A 23,883-nucleotide genomic window follows, 5' to 3' on the forward strand; every position below is an offset into this window, starting at 1 on the left:
AGTGACGGGTTTCCGTGGACTGCCTATTAGAGGGGCACGGTAAACCCAGTTATATAGTTACTCCGGTTGTAGAGGCGAGGAGGGTAACTCCCGGGGTAGTATTAGAGCTCACTTCACGTCGAACCCCCACGTGAATGTGTAACTCGGCCAACGCCAAGGAACGGCTGGTTTTAAAAATAAAAATGTGTTTCACGTGTGAATATTTTAACACCCTTGGCGGACTCGGTTAGATGCCTCGGCCAAGGTATCCCCGAGGATTAGTTTTGGCTTGAGCCTTGTTTTAATAAAAGACATAAGCCTTAACAACTGTTTTGGTAAATTACAAATATTTTATGGTTTAAGAAATAAATTGAAAACATTATGAAATGGGTTGAAATTTGTTGTTTAAACTTGCCTCCATTTTACTCGCCTTTAGATATTTATGATAATGTCTGTTTACTCATTGGGATTGCAAAATCTCACCCAACTCCTTTCCACCCATTTCAGGTTCAGTATAGACTGTAGATAGCTGATCTCATCGAGGACTACCATTGGATCTGCATTTTCCAAACCGTAGGTTCACAGTCCTCTTTACTTTTGTTTATTCGGGGGCCCTCTTGTTATTGTAAATTAAATTAAATATTTTGGCTTACTGTATTTCAGTATGTATAAATTTATTTAGCTTTTACGCTATAAAAATTATTCACGTATAACTCTATAAATATTGTTTTATAAGAAAATAGAATATTTTCCTTAATATTTCTTTTATTTTGTTATTATTTCAAATAATCGTAATTTCGTTTTAAATGAAGATTTTAGACTTTTAAACTCATTTTGAATATGAATTATGTGTTTTGTACTTGTATATTACGTTTTAGCCAGTTTCAAAATTTTTGAGAAAAAAATGACCAAAATACCCCTGTGTGGCGAAAATTTTATTTTGATTGTTTTTGATCTAAAATAGTATATATTCTCTAAAAACTCGATATTTAACAATGATTGCTCACAGGAAAGGAAAGAAACTGATATGTAAGCCTTGTGAGGTTCCGGTTGGCATTCCGGATAATGAGTGTCAATCGGGACGTCGCGACGATTGTCATGGGCCTGAGGGAGGTTCCGGGTCGTGACAGGTCTGAAGTCAAAGCTAGCCAAAAATATTATTTAATTGATGTTATTAATTTATCGAGTATTAATTTATAGAAGTTTTACTGTAATTCATAACGATTCTGATTAACATGTGGTCCTAGATAAATTATTCACAGCAACTATTTCTTTCATTGTTTTCTCAAGAAATCCAAGTTCTTGAAAAAGTTGAGAAAGATTAAAATGATAACGTTAAACGATTCAGAAAACGTTCATGATAGTGATTCATGGCGAATGTTGAAGGAGGAGATTAAAGCAGATATTGATAATGAAAGTCAGTAGCTAAGCAAACAAGGTGAGATAGTTTGTCAAGGGTTTATAAATTGCTTAGATAAGGAATCTACCCAAAAGAAGAAGATGATCATTAAGAAAAAATGTATCGAACGTTGCTTTGGAATTGAAACTCGAAGCCATAGTTTTTCTGTTGAAGAAGAAAAAGAAGAATACTTGATCAGACACGAAAAGAAGCAGAAAACAGGCAATGGCAAGAAGCAGAAGACAAGAATTAAGAAGAAGTAAAAGAAGAAGACAAATAGTCAAAAGAAGCAGAGGCAAAAAAGGAGTTTCGATCTTCTAATAGAGCTTACTACATTAGGTTTAGAACCACTTCCCGATATGCTAGAAGTGTTCAAGAATCACATTGAAAATTTAGTTAAGACTGACATAAAGCTACTTATACAGGCCTACTGATTTTTTTTTTTGAAATTGGGGGAAAGGGGGTTAGAACCCTACATTTTAAACAGGAAGATCATGCATCAATTAATGAGCAAAATGCTTGAGTGCGAGACCTACTGATTAGAATCGCAAGCACAATCAATTGTCAATCACATTGAAACAAGTTAGGAGTAAGTTTCCGAGTAATGCTGAAGAGGAAAAATTAAAAAATAATGGAGAAATGAATGTTATATTGGTAGAGCCATGTCTTGAGATATCTAAAGTACACTTGAGCAAGTGGCTCATCAAAGGCAGCTTTGCATATGTTTTAAAGACTTAGAGGAATTAGGTTGTCAGGAACAATGTTGATAGTCTCAAGTCAGAGATGTACAAATTTGGTTGTTTTGTGTTCAATATGAATCACAGATTGGTTTTGCCATGGTCAAGGTTGAGCTGAAGGTTTCAGTAAATATAAGATTTTACCAATTTGAGAACAACTGAAGACATTTATCTTATCAATCTAACTTTTTTCTCCCTCTAAACTTCACCTTCCAAGTTTGAACAATGATTAATTAAAATTTGCACCGGAACATTTGACTCATTGGTTGGTACATGTTCTCCTGTCTAGAAAGTAGGGTTTGAATCCCCCTTTCCTTAATTAAAAAAAATAAGTAATTAAAAATTGATTACTTGTATTTGTTATTCTTTTTTCTAATGGAATTCACTTTTGACAAGTAATTCATTTTATTTGTCGTTTTTTTCTTTTTAAATTGTTCAACTTAATGGTGATGAATCATTATGGTGAATGAATAAGTATAAAAAGTCTTTATTTTTTGTTCTACTTTCCTCTATTTTGTTCCTAGAATTTCTTCTATATTTATACCAAATTATAAAGTTTAAGATATAAAATTTGGAAATATAGATTTAGGTGAAATTTTCTTTGATGTGAGTTCCTTGTTATATTCTTCATAAAATAGCATCATTTATTTTGATAGATAACCTAGATATTTTAGGGCAAATATCACGTAAATCTTTTTTGTTATGACATTTTTTGACATAGCATCCTAAGGTTATTTTTTTTCACATAAATCTTTATGTTTTGCTTTTGTTTTCATACGGGAAAAAAGTGTTAAATTTTTATTTAATTTTTTTATAAAAATACAATAAGAACATTTTTTTGTAATCATTTTGTTTTTTGGTTGTTTAATTAAAAAAATTTAAACGTTTTTGAATTTCTTTATGACTTTTTTTTTCACTTTCTCACTCTTATTCGTGGATGACGGATACTTTTCACTTCCAGAAATCCACTATTTTCCTCTTCATCTGATCATTAGAGTAGGTATAATCATTGCAATCTATTTCCTTCAAATTTATTTTAATTCTACTTTTTTTATCATGTGTTTCCCAGAAATTAGCCTTATTTTATTATTTATTTACATTTTTTCTTGAATTGTCTTGTCCATATATCCTGTTCTTTTTATAGGAACCCTTCCGTCTTATGTGGCTATGTTTCAGTGCTCTGTTGTCATCCAGGGGTTTGCTCTAATTTAGGGTTTTATCCATTTATAGGGATCCTTTATTTTACTCAAAGTAGAAACTCTTTTGGGATTAAATTGTAGTTTTTTATTACTTTTATCTCATAGTGAAACGGTGTAGAAATATAGGGGCATTGTTGATTTTGAATGGCTCGGTTGATTCTTCCTTCCGAAGATTCAAGTTTGGCAAGGACTAGTCTTTTGGGTTTGATCCCTTTTAACTCCCAAAATAACATTGACTTTCTCAGCCAAGTCAAAAGTTGATATCCAATTTAAGTACAACTTAATTGTAAAAAAGTTAAGGTTAAGCACACTAACATCATATATTATTTTGAGAGTAAAATCAAAATAATTGAGCCTACATATCAACACAACTAATTTTGCATGCTAAACCAACAAATCACACGTCTGTAAGTCTCTATAATGGGAATGCATTTAAGATTCTGATCTATTCACTAACAGATTATTTATAGCTTGCAAAATTTTCTAATGTCAGCTCTAATGAACTTATATCAAAGAGCCCTATTTCCATACATCATAAATGCTCAATTAATGTATAATATAACTAAATTTAAGTTGTAATAAAGAACTACTTATTAAACCAAATATGCTGAAAAATGGACATCATAGATGACGGGAACAAACTTTCAAAATGGATTTTTTCAGAATTAATGGAGATTCTCATTTGTTTTTCTGAAAGATCAAGAATATGATCCCGAAGATGATCATGTCTCAGCAGCAATAATCATTCGACTAAGAAACCTGCACACTAAAAATCAACTTATAAGGATTACAAAAAAGGGACTTATGAAATAATTTCACTTGGGAATTGACATAAAAATCATTGGAAAAATAAAATTGACAACATCGAAAAGAAGTAATAATAAAATAAAACTGATCTCAAATTATCCTTAAGATTGTTCGCTAAAAATCGAAGCAGATGACAACTCGAACTAGTCTAAGGCGTGATACATGAAGTATGAAACTCAACGCAAAACAAACTAGTTTGAGGCGTGATACACAAAGTATGNCCGAAGATGATCATGTCTCAGCAGCAATAATCATTCGACTAAGAAACCTGCACACTAAAAATCAACTTATAAGGATTACAAAAAAGGGACTTATGAAATAATTTCACTTGGGAATTGACATAAAAATCATTGAAAAAATAAAATTGACAACATCGAAAAGAAGGAATAATAAAATACAATTGATCCAAATTATCCTTAAGATTGTTGGTTAAAAATTGAAACATATGACAACTCGAACTAGTGTGAGGTGTGATACACGAAGTATGAAACTCAGTGCAAAAAGATTAAAGCACTACTTACTAAACAAAATATGCAGAAAAATGGACATCATAGATGACGGGAACACACTTTCAAAATGGACTTTTTCATAATTAACGGAGAATCTCATTTGCTTTTTTGAAAGATCAAGAATATGATCTCGAAGATGATCATGTTTCAACAGCAATAATCTTTCTACTGAGAAACGTACACATTAAAAATCAACTTATAAGAATTACAAAAAGGGGACTTATGAAATAATTGCACTTGGGAATTGACATAGAAATCATTGGAAAAATAAAATTGACAACATCGAAAAGAAGTAATAATAAAATAAAACTGATCTCAAATTATCCTTAAGATTGTTCGCTAAAAATCGAAGCAGATGACAACTCGAACTAGTCTAAGGCGTGATACATGAAGTATGAAACTCAACGCAAAACAAACTAGTTTGAGGCGTGATACACAAAGTATGAAACTCAGTGCAAAAAGATTAAAGCACTCCTTACTAAACAAAATATGTAGAAAAATGGACATCATAGATGATGGGAACAAACTTTCAAAATGATTTTTTTTCAGAATTAACAGAGACTCTCATTTGCTTCTTTGAAAGATCAAGAAAATGATCCCAAAGATGATCATGTTTGAGCAACAATAATCTTTCTACTGAGAAACTTACACAATAAAAATCAACTTATAAGGATTACAAAAAGAGAACTTATGGAATAATTGCACTTAGGAATTGACATAAAAATCATTGGAAAAATTAAATTGACAACATCGAAAAAAAGTAATAATAAAATAAAACTAACCCCAATTTATCCTTAAGATTGTTGGTTAAAAATTGAAGCAGATGACAACTCGAATTAGTTTGAGGCGTGATACACGAAGTATGAAACTCAGTGCAAAAAGATTAAAGCACTACTTACTAAACAAAATATGCAAAAAAATGGACATCATAGATGACAGGAACAAACTTTCAAAATAGATTTTTTCAGAATTGACAGAGATTCGCATTTGCTTTTCTAAAACATCAAGAATATGATCCCCGAAGATGATCATGTTTCAGTAGCAATAATCTTTCTACTAAGAAACCTGCTCACTAAAAATCAACTTATAAAGATTATAAAAAAGGGACTTATGAAATAATTGCACTTGAGAATTGACATAAAAATCATTGGAAAAATTAAATTGATAACATTGAAAAGAAGTAATAATAAAATAAAACTGATTCCAAATTATCCTTAAGATTGTTGGCTAAAAATCGAAGCAAATGACAACTCGAACTAGTTTGAGGCGTGATACACGAAGTATGAAACTCAATGCAAAATGAACTAGTCTGAGGTGTGATACATGAAGAATGAAACTTAGTGTGACAACTTGAATTAGTTTGAGGCATGATACATGAAGTATGAAACTCAGTGCAAAACGAACTAGTCTGAGGTATGATACACTTATTGAGTTAGTTATAGTCTATTATTGTAATATTCACTGCAAATAAGGCAAACACTTATTGAGTCAAATGCAAAACTGTTAGCTTATAAAACATGAGTGACAAAAAGAGAATGTAAAAAAAATAAATAGTAGTGTATTAACTTCATCTAAATAAGTTTAATTTACTATAATTTTCTACCTACAGTAAACCAATTGACAAAAAAAAAAAATTGTAACCATCATTATTGAGACCAAAATTTAACAACACACAATTGGAAAACCCAAATGGCACCCAATTAAGGCCATTACAGGAGAGTTTTAATATATAGTTATAGATATTATATGGCTAAATGCTAAATGTTTGGGCACTTTTTTAATTAAGGGTCAAACGTTTCAATTGTAATAATTAAGGGTCAAACGTTTTTGATTCCTTACAATTAAAGGCTAAGTTGACAGGTAGATGGAGCATACATCACATGAGATAAAAAATTGTGTTGAAAATGCAGTTGTTGCATAGTATGTTAAAAATTTAGTTGTTACATGCCATGTTGAAAATGTAATTGTTACACGTCATGTTGAAAATTTAGTTATTACATGTCATGCTGACAAATATAGTTGTTACACCCCATGTTGTGGATTTAGTTGTTATATGCCATGTTGAAAATTTAATTGTTAAATGTTGAAAAATGTAATTGTTGTTCGTCATGTTGAAGATTTTGTTGTTACACGTTTTGTTGAAAAATTTAGTTATTAAGTTGTTACATGCCATGTTTTAATTTGAACTGCTTTAATTTGACAAAAAAGACTTTATGACAAAACTACCCTTTCGTATATTACCCTTTCAAGTCAACATCCATATCATGCATGTGTCCTACATACGTCAGACACCTCTCACCTTAGCTCTTAATTGTAAAGAACCAAAAACGTTTGACCTTTAATTATTACAACTGAAATGTTTGGTCTAAATTGACAAAAACCTAAAGATTTTGGTCCCCAATTGAACATTTAGTCTATTATGATACATTTTGAAAAAAATCATCCATGACTAATATTTTTGAAAAAATGCTACATTAATCCGTAATCATTCATGAAACGAAGTTGATTTTTCTTTTTGGTATAAATTAAACTAAGACAAAGATATCAGTAATAAATAAATAAATATTTTTCTTGAATTTTTAAGAAAGGGATAAGCTAATTCATTCATTAAATAGTCAGTTGGAGAAGTTCATTCTTTTACTTTCTGAATAATAACATTCATAGTTAATTAAAGCTAACCAATTGCCACTAGATTCAAGATGTAAATTCATACTAGATACTGCAACACATGAAAATGAGCCGTCAATTTGGTTATGGTGAACCTAGATAGCATTGTAACAATTCTAAAAATTTTGCACACTGAAAAGGTCGAAGATAGCCTTTTTTTACTTGGAAAAGGCAATGGGATAAGATTGTGTCAGTAAAACATGAGAATGGCTGGGTCGTTAAAACTAAGTATGGTGTTTAGACCTTCCAATACCTCACAAAATGTATGTTCAAAAAGAAAGCAAACTTTGGTGAAAGCTTGGAGGATCAAGTGGAACACCTAAACCTGGAATTCATGGAAGCTCTTCCTTCAAAACATGCTTAATACTATGATGAAGAATCAAGAATCATAATAAAACATAAAAAGCTTAAGCCCATAGAGCCACAAGCATCATAATTATCAACTAATTCCAAAACAAAGAGGATAATATAAACACACATAATTAGAAAAGATTTTATCATCCATTAGCCATAACTCATAAATCCACATACTATGTAATTCCAATATCAGAATTAAGATAAGACCTCGGCAACTATGTCAAATTTTAAGAGAAAATAATATCATTTCCACACTTAAAGGTAAGTTGCATAAACTTAGAATCCATAATTCTTAATTAAACATAACCATCCCAAATATTAAATACCAACAAACAACACCATTCACTAAATGATATGAAAACGTTTTTTCTTTTTTAAAAAAGAGAAAGACCCATTTCAAAATGAAAGCTAAGTTGAAAATTATAGAACAAAACAAAAAAATTGAAAATGGAGAACAATAGATGAGCAAATAGTAGAGGTCCAAAATGGCAAAAATAAAATGACAAATAAAGAAGAAAAAAGAAGTAAAAAATGGAGAAGCATTAATTGTAAAAATTATATACGAATTTATAATAGAAAATTAGCCAAAAACAAATGAGAAAAATACAAACAAATGATACAAACTTAGCATAAAAAGATGAGGGAAAAAATGGAAAAAGGGAAAGAGAAAAAGAAAAAGAACTTAGAAAAAAGCAGCAACCAACTAAAACAAGCAAAGCAGAGTTGAAAGAAAGCATAGGTAAAGAGAGGAAAAATCCAAATGGAAAACATAAGCAAAAAAAAAAAAACATAAAAATGACATAGAACTCTCTAGAATATAAGTTGAGTTGAAAAGACTATGAAACTAATCACATTTACAATCAAAAGACAATGTAGGCTCTGGAAATGAAAAAAATACTAACATGGGCCAACAAATAGAACTAATCACATTTACAACAAATACTACTTGAAAGCAGCCACTAACGTGGGCCAACTACTCGGGCGGGCCAAGACTGACCTGATGAAGACCCGCGTGAAATGAAAATAATACAACCACCCCGGTTGCTTGTCATGTGTCATGCAATTGGCAAACTTAGATGGCGCCCAATTGAGACCTTAAGAGAGAGTTTTAATATAGAGTTTTAGATTTGAAAGAACTTTAAGTATGACAAAACATATCTGTGTCTCTAATCCTTATTCTATTTGCAAGGTCGTATCTCATAAGCTAATGGCAGATATGCGTGAATTTTGACAAACAGCATATGTATGTCAAAATGATGGGTGGATCCCTCCCATATAAAACTTCTCACGTCTCAATTTCCTCTTTGCAGTCTGCATGCTTTCTTGGATTGGGGTGCACATACTTGGGTTACATAGTAATTACTTTTTGAAGTGTGACAGATAAGTAGCAAGGGAATGTAGAGGAGGAGCTTAACTTTTGGAAAACTAGAGTATTTTCACATTTATAAAAGTGGGTTGCACACCTAGACATTAACGGTAATGCTATGAGATGCAACAAGCAACATTGTCTAGGATAGGTTAGAAAAGTAAAGAAAGAAAAAAACTTAAACTTTCATAAGCATATATTATTACTAACTTGACTTGATGGAAAATGAATAAAAGCACACGGTCCAGATCCTCAAGAACATCCAAATGCAACCAAGGGACCCTCTAAAGTGCTACGAATGGAATAGAACAAATAATCTACATTAATGGGAAAATAATGACTAAATTTCAGTTATTTGAGCAAGGTTTGCCTTGCTAGCTAGCTCTTTTTTCTAGAGTGTTAGCCATTAATGTCTTTCCAACAAGGTTAAAAGGGGAATGGTTCAAAGCTTTAAATCCAAGATAAGACCGCATTTAAAGAGAAATGCTATAAACCTCTAACAACGTTTGACTCAGGGTACATAAAACTTCACCACACATTATAATTTTTTTTGTTTAACAAATATTTGCAATACAGAAACTACATTCAAAATGAGTGTGACATCAGAAGAAATTAACTGCAACAACTCAAACTAAGAAACATTTGTTTTCAAACATCAATGATCAGAATTTCCTGATGCTGATGAGAACCTAAAAGAAAAATAAGAAACATTGATCCTGAATCCATCAATGAAAGAAAAAAATTAAGACGAGCACGTTGGGAAGATCATCTTGTCAAACAATAACTAGATCAAAACATAGTTCTAAAAAGCTATGTAGAAAAAACTAACTTCAGAAACTACATATAATAAAAAAACTGTAATAGCTCATAAAGATCTGCATATGTATATATCCAAAGGGAAAGAGGGGACAGACACACACACACACGAGATTTGAATGTCTAGAAAATTCATAAATTTGATGGGTGAAGAAAGCTACAAAAGCATAGTTTTAGAAAAGTAAAAAGAAAATAGGAATTAAGAAATCTAAAGCAACAAGGTGATGTAACATTTGAATAATAATTGTTTATTTGGACACAAACTAAATCTGACTCATTCCAATGCTTCCTCAAACACCAAAGAAATCCATACCCAGCAACATGCATGAATGTCTTCAATAAATACCTGTTAAATCAAAACCAGGCTATACTCTGTTAAAATTAAAAAAAAGGTATTATAAATCTAACAACTATAAAATATAATTTCAACAATTAAAGATATTGAGATTTTTTTAATTTTAAATAGTATAATCTCACATATTCACACACACAATGGTTTAAACAGAATCCATTTAGTAAATGAGTAGCTAAGACTATATTTTGGCCTAAATCCTAAACCTAATAACAAATACTTTATTTGTTTGAAATTAAAATATAATAGTTAATCTAACCCTTTAGTTATAAATTCCTATGATAAAGCAATCCGTTCTTTTTACTGCAAGTAGTTTGCATTGGGAATCATTAACAGAACAAATTATAGCTCTAATTTATAGGGATTTCCATTAACTAAAGTTAAAGAGTATGGATAACTTAATTACCAAGATAAGACTTGAGGAGAAGCAACACTCTCAAGTCTCAAAGGCAAGAGAGGGTCTCAAAGTATGGGAAGGCATGAAATCTGCCACCATCATGTCCATCTTTGTCTATGTTGGAACAACGTAGCCTCTTCACTATCCCATCTTCCAAATTATAGGAAATTGCAAAACCATTTGGAAGTACTACTAGAAGTGAATCCCCTTCATCCTCATCAGATTGAACAACACATGATAGAAGATAACTACGCATTCGATTTTGTTGGCGCCTTGGGACTACAGTAAACGTTTCAGCTTCAAGATGTACATTATACTTCAAGTACCAATTTGAATAATCTGCCTCCATCTCGAAAATTTTAAATTTTAATTGAGAAAACCCTGTTGCAACAACAAGGTGTAAATGTCCTCCAGATTCTCCGAAATAGCGAAACCCACTATGTACTCCAGGCATTGGCATTGTCTTCAAGCATTCATTATTTACATCAATGTACCATGATTGAGTATCAGCACAATCCCAATGAATCGCGCCATTAAAAAAAACAGCACGATCAATATTTATATTGTGCTTTGAATTGAAATTGATTTTCGAAGCACTCCAAGATTTGGTCTCTGAAGAATATATGTCGATGAAGTATGTAGGAAATATGTAACATGTAGTACTTTCAGGATCTTTACCAAAAAATAGTTGCTGCCATATAGAAAAAATCTTATAATGAGGTGATATGAGTGGATCAAAGGCCAAATTGACACCAGCATGCCGACGAACCTCAATTGTAGGATCAAAAGCCAAACTAACACTAGCACGTTGATCATAATCCATAAATAATTTAGCTGATTTGGAAGGATCAAGACCTAGATTGTTGGCAACATACTTGTAACTATTATAAATAACTTCATGTTCATAAACAGAGATCACCTTGAACTTTTTGGTGGCGGGGTTACATATGAAATACCTCAAGCCATAATCACTTTCAGAAACGCAAAGAAGCAAGCCAACGCAAGATTGAATTATTCTTATGCGTGGGGCATCAATAAAATCAAAAGGGGGAAGCCTTTTGATGTTAGGGTTTAGACGAAGGAACTTGAACTTTGAAGGTAGTTTTTTATAAAGGACATCAAGGAAGAAAGCATGAGGTTTGAGAGAGCGATTGTTTTGGAGGAAACGAGTGTGGGCGAGGCTAAACTGGGTGCTAGAAATAAGAGAAAGCCATGGTTTTGATACGAGTTTGAATCTTAGGAGGGTTTTGGTGGGTAGCCTTAGGAGGATTTCTTGTAAAAGGTCTTCACTATTGACAACCTTTTCTACTGATGTGATCTTTGCCCTTAGTCGGGTAGCGGATCTAGTAGTCACCATAGCTAACAATGGTTTACTCTTCGTTTACACTTAGTGAACTCAAATCTTATGACATCCTATTTATATTGACTATTGAAGAAACCGATTAATCTTATTTTATGCAATTTATGGAAAGTTGAAATTTTAAATGAGAAAGAGACATACTCGAAATTTATTAAAATTAAAAAAATTTTGAATAGAAAAAACCGATACCATGTAAAGTTTAGTTTTTTGGACATATACACTCATACACACGTAAGTGGTTAATCTAAATTGGATATATCACGTGTCATTACTTAATATGACACATTCCATATATATTTTTTGCATTTAAGGAAATGGATATGATTTTTTTGGTATGTATGTGAATTGAGGAAGAAACGTTAGGATATTCATAAATCTCGACTGTAAATTGTAACATGCATGAATCTTGACAGTACATTTAATTAATGGATGTTTATCCTCTATTTCAACATTTTTATTTTGGAAGGCAAATTTTATGCAAAAAGTTAATGGAAAAAATTATAAACAATTTCATTTTTCCATATATCATAAACTATTTTGACTCATATTTTATTGTCATTTAAATTCTAGCCAACATTGTTGGTCCCAAAAGGAGTGCTAGAGTTGGGGTGAATAGCATTTAAAAATATTTTGGAAAGTAATTCCTTGGAAGATGAAAATTGCTTGGAAGATTTCAGATTGATAGCTTAAAGCTTGTTGAGGTTATTAAGCATCAAGTAAGGAGAGGTTCAATGAAGTGGACAAAACACAACACTTATAGTGGTTAGGTTTACCTAGCCTATATCCATTACCTTGATTTTCTCAATCAAAGATTTTCAACCCAATTTTACTATAACTAGTGAAATTAACAGCTTCCCTCAAGCTTTTATAAAGTAAAGTTTTAACCCAAGCTTTAAACCCTTACAATAACCTTTAAAGTGCCTTGCACATTCTAATCAATCAAGATTTAGAGAAAAGGTGGAGTACAATTGATCACCTAGTTGATCTAAGATGTACAAATTCAAGCTTAAACACTTTAAAAAGGATAAGAGTGGAATACCAGTATACAAGAGAAAATTTTTGCTCTTTTTAGCTCTTTCAAACTTTTTGGAACATCTCTAAGCTCTTTGTGACCGTTGGAGAGGCTTTAAAAACTTGAAAAATCATTTCTGGCTATTGAAGATAGAGACGAGTCATTACAAAAAGTTTTTGGCAGTTGTTTTGTCTTTTAGTGCTTAAATTCAAATTTGTTGGTAGTGTTCGGTTAATCGGTTAAGAATAGGCTTTAACCAATTAAGGTTTTTTTGTTTGAGGGTCTGCTTCACTGTTTTAACAAGTTAAAGGGGGTTTTAATCAATTAAAAATTTTATATTTTCAGACTTCTTTAACCAACTACCTTCCTTTAATTGGTTAGTTATCCCTTTAACTAATTAAGCCTTCTCTTTCTTCAACTCTAACTAGTTGAGATGACCTTTAACCGATTAAGATATCTTTAAATTTGAATTTCCTCATTTGGCACCCTTTAACGATCAATGTCACTTTGAATTTAGTTTTTGGCATTTCTTCATACTCCAAGTTTTGACCTTTAATCGATTAGTTCCTTCAGTTAACCGGTTAAGAGTTTTTTGTTTTGTTGTTCAGTACCTCTTTAATTAGTTAAGCCTTATGCTAACTGATCAAATCTTTTCTATTTTCACTAAGTCTTTTCTTCTTTACTTTTTTAACTGATTAACTCATCCTTTAAATGAGCAAGCTTCTTGACTTACTTTTAATCATCAAATTTATTATGAGAATTAAACTTTATCCTGCACACTTAAGTAATGTAGTTACACCTGAGCATTTGGTTCATTGATTGGTGCATAGTCTCCCTGTCTAAATAATAAGATTCGAATCCCTCTTCCCCCAATTTAAAAAAAAAGTAATGTAGTTAGAAATCAATGAATAAGAAATGTTTTGTTATCCTTAAAAACACATGGAGTCAATATTCTCTTTCCCTTTTTGATGATGACAAAACACACTTGGATTAAGAGTGCAACATCTATGTGTATTATGTATTAATGTGTAGATAAGGGATTGCTCCCCTTTAATCTATGCTCCCCCTTAAAATGTGCATAAAAATGATAAGAAATTTAATTCTTTTGCTTGCAAGTTTAATATATATCTATGTACAGATATTGTTCAAATAGACGATAACCACAGATTTTCAAGAACAACATTTAGTCATATATAAACATAGACATAAACAACCCATAAAACTGCAATTAAATAAGAGAAACCTAGCAAGTGTTCACAAACAAGCCATAAAGTAGTAATTGTTCCAATAAACCAACAATCAAAATAAACTAGCAATCCTAAGTAACCCTATCTTCTATTTTCTCTCCTTTTTTGTCATTAATCAACAGAAGGGTCAACCTACAATTTTCTCTTTATTCTGAGTTAGTGGAGGATTCATCTATTCCTAAGTTAGTGACTAAGGGTTGAATAGTGAGAGGTTCAAGAGCCTTATGTTCAAACAAGGATGAGGATATGGGTTTTGGGGAATAAGGTGCAAGTTTAGGAGTTAGCTTAAGAAGGGATGTAGTCAATCTAGTAGATTTTCTTCTTCAAAAGACTTTGGTCTCGGTGGCCATTGTCTTTCTACCTCTACCGAAGGGCTTTACAAGGGCTAATTTTATTACCATTACTTTTCTTTTTCTTGATCCATTTTTGTTCCATTGCCTTCTTCATCTATCTTTTATGACTCAATTTCTTGTTGTGCAGCTATTGTTGCTTTAACATAGCTTATTGCCCTTTCTGCTTTTTCATTCCTAAGTTGAAAGATGAAGGTTTCCATGAGTATATTCTTCAAAGGTGCTCAGTGTTGCTGCTAATGTTATTTTTGTAGCTTCAGGAGACTTCTCTTGATCCTCTACTCCTACTTCATTTTTGTTTTCCCGTCTTTCCTTATTTTTTCCATTTTGTTTTGTTTCTTTTTTAGTTTTTATTTCTGTTTTATTTTCCTTCTCTTGTTCAATTGTAGTTTCCTTTTCCTTTTCAACTTCATTTTTCTATTCTTTCTTTGTTGCTTAACCCTTTCTTGCACTTACTTCAACTTCACCTATCATCTCATCATTTGATTTTCTTTCTTAGGTGATGGTGTTGGAACCTCAAGAGGATTCATATCAGTATTTTTGCTTGCAACTTCAGCCTAAAGGTCTGAGGTATACACTTTAAATTCCTCTGTGGCTGGACTCTCAATTGTAGCCTTTGTTAGGAATTTGAGAATTGATGCCTTGGAAAGCAAGTATATTCTCATGTTTAATCCATTTATTTTATTTGTAATGAAAATACATTTTGATAATAAGACAAAGAGTTTGTTTTAAGTAAGCATTCATTATCTAGTTATAAAGGTACCATGATTCTATATTGAGATATTAAAAATACATTTGTATGAAGAGTCATACATAAGAGAAATGTATATTAATTGAATCTAGAAATTGTTCAAAGTTATACAATAAAACTGGTCATTTCATTGTGTTAAGGTTGTAGTGTTTAGATTACTTCTAACGAAATGAATATGATTCACTTTAAGGGGAATGATGAGTCTCGAATCATCGAAATGGTTGACTTCAAGTAATGACACTATAACATGAACTGGAATGACGTGAAAATCAAATTTAAGTGTAATCGTTACTTAAATCTTGATCTCACACTTATACATTTGCTTATGATAGAACAAAAATCCTGATGGATAGTGGACTCGAGTTTTATCTCCTTATAATCTTTAATATACCATGGGCATGATCATCATAAAGTATTGATCTAGATTTCGTATGTTGAGATTATAATTGAGGTGAACATCCGAGAACATATATCCAAATAGTAGAGTTCATAGTATTACCATCACCTCTAGTGATTTCAAGAATATTGGTGATTAATTTGAGCCTAGTGGATTGATGAATTAGCTACTCATCACATCTTGATACTTAAAAGATTAGATCTAAAGTATTGGATCACTAATTGGATGAAATTTGAGACTAGGGGACAAAATTGACATAAAAGACAAAATGATAATTTCACTTTTTATCATTGGATGGTTATGAGGGTTCATAATATAATTTTTTCAATTGACAACCAATATTGAATATTAAGTATTGAATCGTTTCTTATCATTATAGTTAATTCAAGAGTGCAACCATGAATCTATAGTGGAGTGATTTCATGGTTAATAAACTTGAATTATCTTAACGAGATTAAGAGTAATTCTAAGTTTATTGGAGCTTGGAATATCTAGGTCTAAATATATTCTACACTTAGCTTTTTAGAATTCAACTTGTTTAAGTTGGAATACATATTTTATTTAATTAACTAAATTTGTGTACAAAAATGGCAGCTTTTACATGTTTGAATTTATTTAGACAAGAAAACATGTGTAGTCTTAATTTAGACAAGAAAACATGTTTTGTCTCAATTTAAACAAGAAAACATGTTTGTTTTAATTTAGACAAGAAAACATGTTTTGTCTTAATTTAGACAAGAAAACATGTTTGTCTCGATTTAGACAAGAAAACATATTTTGTTTTAATTAAAGACAAGAGTTGTTTTAAATTAAGATAACGCTATGAGGATTCTTGTAAAATGATTCTAGACATCCATGTTGACAAAAAGAGATTCCATGTTTGACTAGAACTCTTTTTTTTATTATTAATTCTTTTTAAATAAGGATGAATAATACTAAAATAAGGGATATTATTCAACAAGGAGTTTTGTTTTATCAAGAATTCTAAATGATAATTAAAGAATTAAATTCTTTATTCTTTAATTTAATTTTGATAATTATGAAGCATGTATGGTGTATCCATAACTTTAAATGAATGGTCAAGATTGATTCAAGGTATTGGATTTTGATTAAACCTTTGTGGCAAAAGTTTTATTGAAAAGAGAAGATATTGGAAAAACATTGAATAGGTATTTCTCTTGAGAAACCTTCTGTCACCCCTTCTCTTCTCCTTCAATCTTGGCCACACTTTTTTTCCTTTGTCCCATTCTTGACCGTTTTCTTGAGTATTCTCCAAGAAACAAAAATAGCCATTAATCTCTATGAAAAAAAAAAGAGAAAAAAATCAGTTGTCATTTTGTAGTCTAACATTCCACACCTTGTCCACTTAAGGTTCAAGTTGAAAAGCATTCTTGAAGAATAAGTTGTAAATTTGTTTGATTGAGAAATCAATTGTTAGTGTGGTGGTGAATTTACTGGAATTCATTAGGTGTTCGAAGTAAGTATCTAGAAATAAAAGGTATGTTTATCTTACTTTAATATATTCTTGTTTTTTTGGATGTGATTATATTACTTGCAATATAAATGATGTGCGTTTCTGCTTGTGTATTTGGATTGCTTGTTTCCTTTATAATAGAAAAGTTTTGAAATCCATGCTTTACATAAACACATCAATACACTTAGATCTAACTTCATCAACCTTTTCTTTAAGAGTAAGGATTTTAGCCACTTTTTCTTTAAGAAGTGAGTTATGAAGATTCTGAAGCCTTTCTTCAATTTTCATAATTCTTTCTGCTTGTTTAGTAAGTTTCCCATGAATCCTCAATAGTAAATTAAAGATCATCTCATTTTGGATAGGAGACTGACTAACTCTAGAGTGTGGACTAGAGGCAGTCTTAGTACTTAGAGGAGTTGGGGTGCTTTTGAGGATTTTGATGCACTCTTTGCACTTAAGCTTATACCCCATTTTCAATAAGTTTACCAAAAATATCCCTTGATCCTTGCTTTTCACCCAATCAGCTTGGAATTTAATGCTCCAAATGTCTTTTTTTATAAAAAAATGAGATGATATTTCCATATGGCAGATTTGTCTTATCTCCCAAACATGTTCCCTTTATTCTTTTCATTATGAATCTTGCAACAATCAATGGAATCTCATTAAATGCATACTCTATCAACCAAAGATCTTGGCAACTTACATAACTATAGCTGTTACTCTTCCTGCGAAGCGTGGAAGCAATAAAATAATGGAAAATCCTCATTTGGGCATTTTTGATGTCACTTCTATAGCTTTGGGAAGGATATCTCTCTTTCCTTTCAGTGACAACTTCCCAGGTGGGAGAAGGATCATAATTCTCTAGAACTCTAAACTCTCCTACTTGGTATTCAAATATAGTGGCTAAAATGGTGCCTTGAATATGTCTAAAGGAGCCTTGACTATCATGAAGGGCAAGTTATCTAGTGACTTTCATTGCCTAGTGGGAAACACAGTTATTGAAACTGTTTCCTTGATCTCATCCAATGATCCTGATGATGATGTAACACGTTTATGGCATATGAGATTAGGTCATATGAGCGAGAAAGGAATGACAAAACTGAGTAAGCATAGTTTGTTGTGTAGTCAAAAGACTAGGAAGTTAGATTTTCATGAGCAACGTATAGTGAAATTTAACATTACAACTTCTCGAACCAAGAGTGCAGTAACTACATCCTTTCAGATTTGTGGGGTCCTTATCCGATGGCATCAAAAGGTAGATCATTATACATGTGGACCTTTCTTGATAATTATTCAAGAAATGTATGGACATATTTTTTAAAGGCTATAAGTGAAGTGTTGACCACCTTTTTGCATTGGAAGGCATTGATCGAGAAGCATACTAAGAAAAGGATTGAGAGTTTTTGAACAAACAAAGGTTTGTAATTTTGCAAAGGTGAGTTAGGTCTGTTCTATAAGAATGAGGAAATCGTTAGACATCACACTGTCGTCAAAATGCTACAACAAAACGGTGTTATAGAATGGGTGAATAGAACACTTATGGAGAAAGTAAGATGCATGCTTTCTAATGCTGGTTTATCTAAAGTATTCTAGACAGAAGCTATCGACAAGGCTTGATACTTGGTAAATCAGTCTCCATCAAATGCAATTGAATTTAAGACTCTCGAGAAAGTTTGGTCTGGTAAGCCCGCTAATTACTCTATATTGAAAGTATTTGGTTGCCCTATTTATGCCCATGTGAGTGATGGTAAACTTGAGTTGAGGGCGACAAAGTGCATATTCCTAGGCTATGCATACGGGGTGAAGGGTAATCAATTGTGATGTGCTGATTGTAAGTTCTCAAAGTTTATGGTAAGTCAGGATGTTACCTTTGACAAGTCTGCATTATTTCATAGGATAAAGTGTAGAATTGCAAACACATTAGACCATGAAGTTGGCAAGTAGGTGGAGCTTGAAATCAATGTTCTTGGGATAATGCAAGATGATAGTGAAATCTAAAATGAATCGAAAAAGCTACGAGAATTGGTATCTCAACGAAGCATTATTTGTATCGGTGGTGATTTTGGTTCTTATGTTTTATCTGTGGAAGTAATGATTGATGAACCTTACTTTTATCTTGAGGTAATTACATATGGTGAGTCTTCTAAGAAGATTGAGTCTCTACACTGAGATCAAATATGAGAGCTTGTGAAAACACCTAAAGGTATTATTAATGCTAGCTTAGTGTGTGAATAAGGTGCAAACAGTAGTTGTAATATGGTTAGCTTCTTCATTTCAAATTTTACTGGTGATCTAGATAGCAGAAGATCTCAAATGGGGTATGTGTTCATCTCTCAAGGTCTGTAATCAGTTGGAAAGTTGTAGTTGCTTTGTCTACAGTTGAAGTTAAATATATGGCTGTGATCGAGGTAATGAAAGAGGCTTTATGGTTCGAGGCTTGGCTAATGATCTTGGTTTTGGACAAGCATATATACTTGTGTTTTGTGATAGTCAAAGTGCCATACACTTGACTAAATATAAAATGTTTCATGAGAAAACCAAACACATCCAAGTCAAGTGTAACTTTGTTCGAGATATTGTTTTTAAATGTGAGATTATAGTGAAGAAAATATTTACAATTGAAAATCCAACAAATTAGTTGACTAAGTCAATTTTTGGGATAAAGTTCAAGCATTGCTTAGACTTGATTGGTGTTCATAGTGCTTCAAGCCCTTTGGGGCAGTGGCTGTGTCAACAGAGATTGGTTCGTAAGGTGGATCTTGGTGAATTCAAGCCTAAGGTGGAGATTTGTTAGGATCGTCTTGAATTATAGTATGATTAGGATTGTTCAATTAGTATACCTTGTTAAGATAGTCTTTAAATCTAGTTAGACTCGTATAACATATCCTAATTATATTAGGATAAGATTATTGTTTATGGCACTATAAAAGGATCTTATGGGATTGAAGAATAGTCATAACCTAGATTTAGAGAAAGTGGTTTAGGTGTGCGTAGGATAATGGTTGTGAGTTTGAGACTGTTCTTGTAATCTCTTGATTTTTCTCTTAGTGAATCTTTCTTTGTTGTTGTGCCTATGGACATAGGTCATCAAAAGACTGAACCACGTAAATTCTTGAGTACTTGTAGGCGTGCTTGGTTTCTTTCTTTCTTTATTCTATTGATTGGGTAAGATCTTGAGTAGCTCTTTAGAGATAATTTCGTAATTTCCACAATAGAGAGTTTGTTGGAATGTTTTTACGATTTGTGGTGAAGAGCTTGATTATTCTCCTCTAGGTTCAAGGTGCTGTGTGTGGGTTGAGAGCTGCTTTTGTTCAAGGTAGGGTCGTTTAGTATTAAAAAGGGGGATGTAAGTGGGATAGGAAGGAAGGTTTGTTTTTTCATGACTTCTTCGTTGAATATATTGAGGGTTTTTGAAAGGCTTCTTTAAGGTTGGTAGAGGGCTTCCGGGTGTGCTATTGCTTATACCCCTTAGTGGATGTCAACTGAAGGTCTAGATTATGTTACGAATGGGTGGTTGAGCTTGGATTTGATGTTGGAAGGGATGCTGGGGGTGGGTTTTGTTTTTGTGGTTCATTCATTGAGTATGCTCTTTGGCATGAAAGTGGAAAAAAATGATAAAAGAGGGGTTTTGACTAGTTTGCAGAGAGAAAGAAGAAGAACAAAACAACGGATAGAGGAGGAAGATGCTTCATTAATCAACAAACACATAATATATACATGCATTATATGGTTAACACTTGTTTACAAAATGGACAAGTGTTAATAACTTGAACATGCACAAAGACACCTGATAACCATTGGTATAATATACTTAATAACTAGTACAATGAAGCAAAATACATAGTGTAGGACAAAATTATAACATTAATGCATGCTTTATCTCTAACACTCCTCTTTAAAGTCAACATTGACAACACTGAGCTTAACTCTCAAAGTTTCAAACCTGGACCTAAGTAGAGTCTTGGTCATAATGTCTTGCTAACTGATTCAAAGAAAAACAATATTCAAGAATAATTTTCCCACTTCTTTCAGCTTCTCTGATAGCATAGAACTTAACCTTTATGTGTTTAGTCTTACCATGAAACACAGGGTTTTTAGTGATGGCTATTGCAGACTTGCTACCAACAAAAATGCTTGTTGAAGTATTCTGTATAAAGGTTAAGTCATTTAGAAATTTCCTCAACCAAGCAGCTTGGTTAGTTGTAGTGTTTGCTGCTATATACTCCGTCTCCGCGGATGTTGAGCAATGACAGCTTGCTTATGTGAATTCTAGGAGAGAGTACCATTGCTTAAGGAGAAAATATAACCAAATGTGTTCTTGGAGTCATCAACACTCCCTGGCCAGTTACTGTTTGAGTATCCAACTAAATTAATCTCCTTCAACCTTCTAAAAAATAAACCATGATGAATGCTGCCTTTCAAATATCTAAGAATACGTTTGGCTATAGCAAAGTGAATGTTAGAGGGCTTTCTCATAAACTTGGATAGTAAACTTGTTGAATACATTAACTCAGGTCGAGTTGAGCAAATGTATAATAAACTTCCAATGAGACTTCTATAGCTAGCAGCATTCTTGAGTTTGTAGCCATTATTAGTAGTCAGTTTTTGATTCACTACAAGTGGAGTGGAAACAAAGTTGCAACTGCTTATGTGAAACTTGATCAAAATGTCTCTAATATAATTTCCTTATGACATAAAAATGCCTTTGCTTGTTTGGCATATTTGCATCCCTAGAAAATAGTTCTTCAAGCCTAGGTCAAACATACTGAAATTCTTCTCCATAGCTTGAACTTATTGATTTTTTCTGTGTTACAACTAGTAATCAACAAATCATCAACATATAATGAAATAATTACATGAGCTTGACCTCTTGAATGAAGTACATATAAAGTAGCTTCATTAGAACTTTTCTCAAATCCTAGACTCAGTAAATAAGCATCAATCTTGTTGTTACAGGTGCGATGAGCTTGTTTCAACCCATACAAAGCCTTATGCAACCTGTAGACTTTATCAGATTTTGATTCGACCTTGAATCCTTTTGGTTGCTCAAGATAAACCTCTTCATGCAGTGTGCCATTCAGGAAAGTTGATTTCACATCGAAATGATATACTTTCCAACCAAATGCTGTTGAAATAGCCAGTAACAATCGAATGGTCTCATATCGAGTTACTGAAGCAAAGGTGTACAGAAAGTCAACACCTGATAGCTGAGAGTATCCCTTAGCAACAAGTCTTGCTTTGCACTTGTTCAAGGTACCATTAGAGTTAAACTTCTTTCTAAAGATCCACTTAACTCCAATTACATGTTGTTTCAAATGGTCTGTTAACAAGTGTTCAGGTATTATTTTGATTAATTACATTGATTTCTTCTTGCATTGCAGCTTTCCACTCTTCTAATTCAACTGCAGCTTGAAAAGAGTCTGGTTTAGATATAAGCATCAAGCTCCTGTTTTAAATATCACCAAAGACTTCGAGTACCTCTTACTGTAAAATGCTCATCATCATTTACATCTGGCATCTGATCTGCAGTTTCAATTTCAGTTTCAACAGGTTCGAAAAGCTCAATTTTGAATAGAGATCCCATCTTTTTTGATTTAATTTTCCTTTAGTTCCATTTTGCATTTTCATCAAAAATTACATTCTTGGATACAATGACTTTGTTAAATCTTACAAGATAAAGTCTGTACCATTTGGGCTGCTCACTGTAGCCAATGAATACTACTGTTTCTGATCTGAAATCAAGCTTGGTTATATGACTTTCAAGAATTTGCTGGTAGCAGATGCTTTCAAATACCTTGAGATGATCAACTGAAGGCTTACTGTTGTACCAAGCTTTATTCGAAGTTATTCTTAACAAGGCCTTTATTGGTAACCTATTGAGTAGATAAACAGTTGTACTGCAAGCTTCTACCCAAAATTCTTAGAAGGATCTTTTTCAAACAACAAACATCTCCCCATATCTAATATTGATCTATACTTTCTTTCACTTACCTCATTCTGTTGAGGTGAAGAAGGGATTGTGAGCTGATGATGAATCCCTTCAGCTTCAAGATAATTATCAAATTGTGATAAAGTGTGTTCCCCACCATTGTCTGATCTCAAACACTTCAGCTTCAAACTAGTCTCTTTTTCAACCTTTTCCCTAAATTTAATAAACATTTCAAAGGCTTCATGCTTAAATTTAAGAAAGTATATCCAAGTTATTATACTAAAATCATCAACAAAGGTTATAAAATACTTACTGCCACTTAGAGATTCTTGGCTCATAGGTCCTACAACATCTAAGTGGACCAAATTTAGCCTACTCTTTGATCTTGTCAAGTTAGCAAAAGGATATGATTTGTTGGTCTATTTGCCAAACTTGTAGACACTACAAACTGATGTTGACATTCTTGGCTTATGTAGCTTCTCTGTTAACTCCTAAGAGTATAGTTGATTCTGATAGTTATAGCTACAATGACCAAATCTCTTATGCCAAAGTGAAGATACATCAGTGTTGCTAGTACTAACTTGCATGCATGCATTAATCAACTTAACATGAAAGCACTTATTTCTCATTGGCACATTCACTAACAGATCACTTAAAAGATCATAAATAGTGTAGTAAGCATCTTTGAACATCAATGTATAATGTTTTTCCATTATCTGTCCTACACTAAGTAAATTTGTGCTATATTTAGAGCTAAAAGAACATCATCAATGTACCT

The 23,883-nt window shown here is 32.3% G+C and overlaps 1 protein-coding gene across 1 annotated transcript; it reads right to left on the reverse strand.

The window, feature by feature from the left end:
- Positions 10,632–11,942, reverse strand: LOC18599758 (F-box protein At5g07610). Its single transcript, XM_018121048.1, has one exon. It carries the CDS (start codon positions 11,940–11,942, stop codon positions 10,632–10,634), a length of 1,311 nt encoding a protein of 436 aa, XP_017976537.1.

This window comes from Theobroma cacao, chromosome 5 (assembly GCF_000208745.1).
Source record: "Theobroma cacao cultivar B97-61/B2 chromosome 5, Criollo_cocoa_genome_V2, whole genome shotgun sequence".
Lineage (NCBI taxonomy): Eukaryota > Viridiplantae > Streptophyta > Magnoliopsida > Malvales > Malvaceae > Theobroma > Theobroma cacao.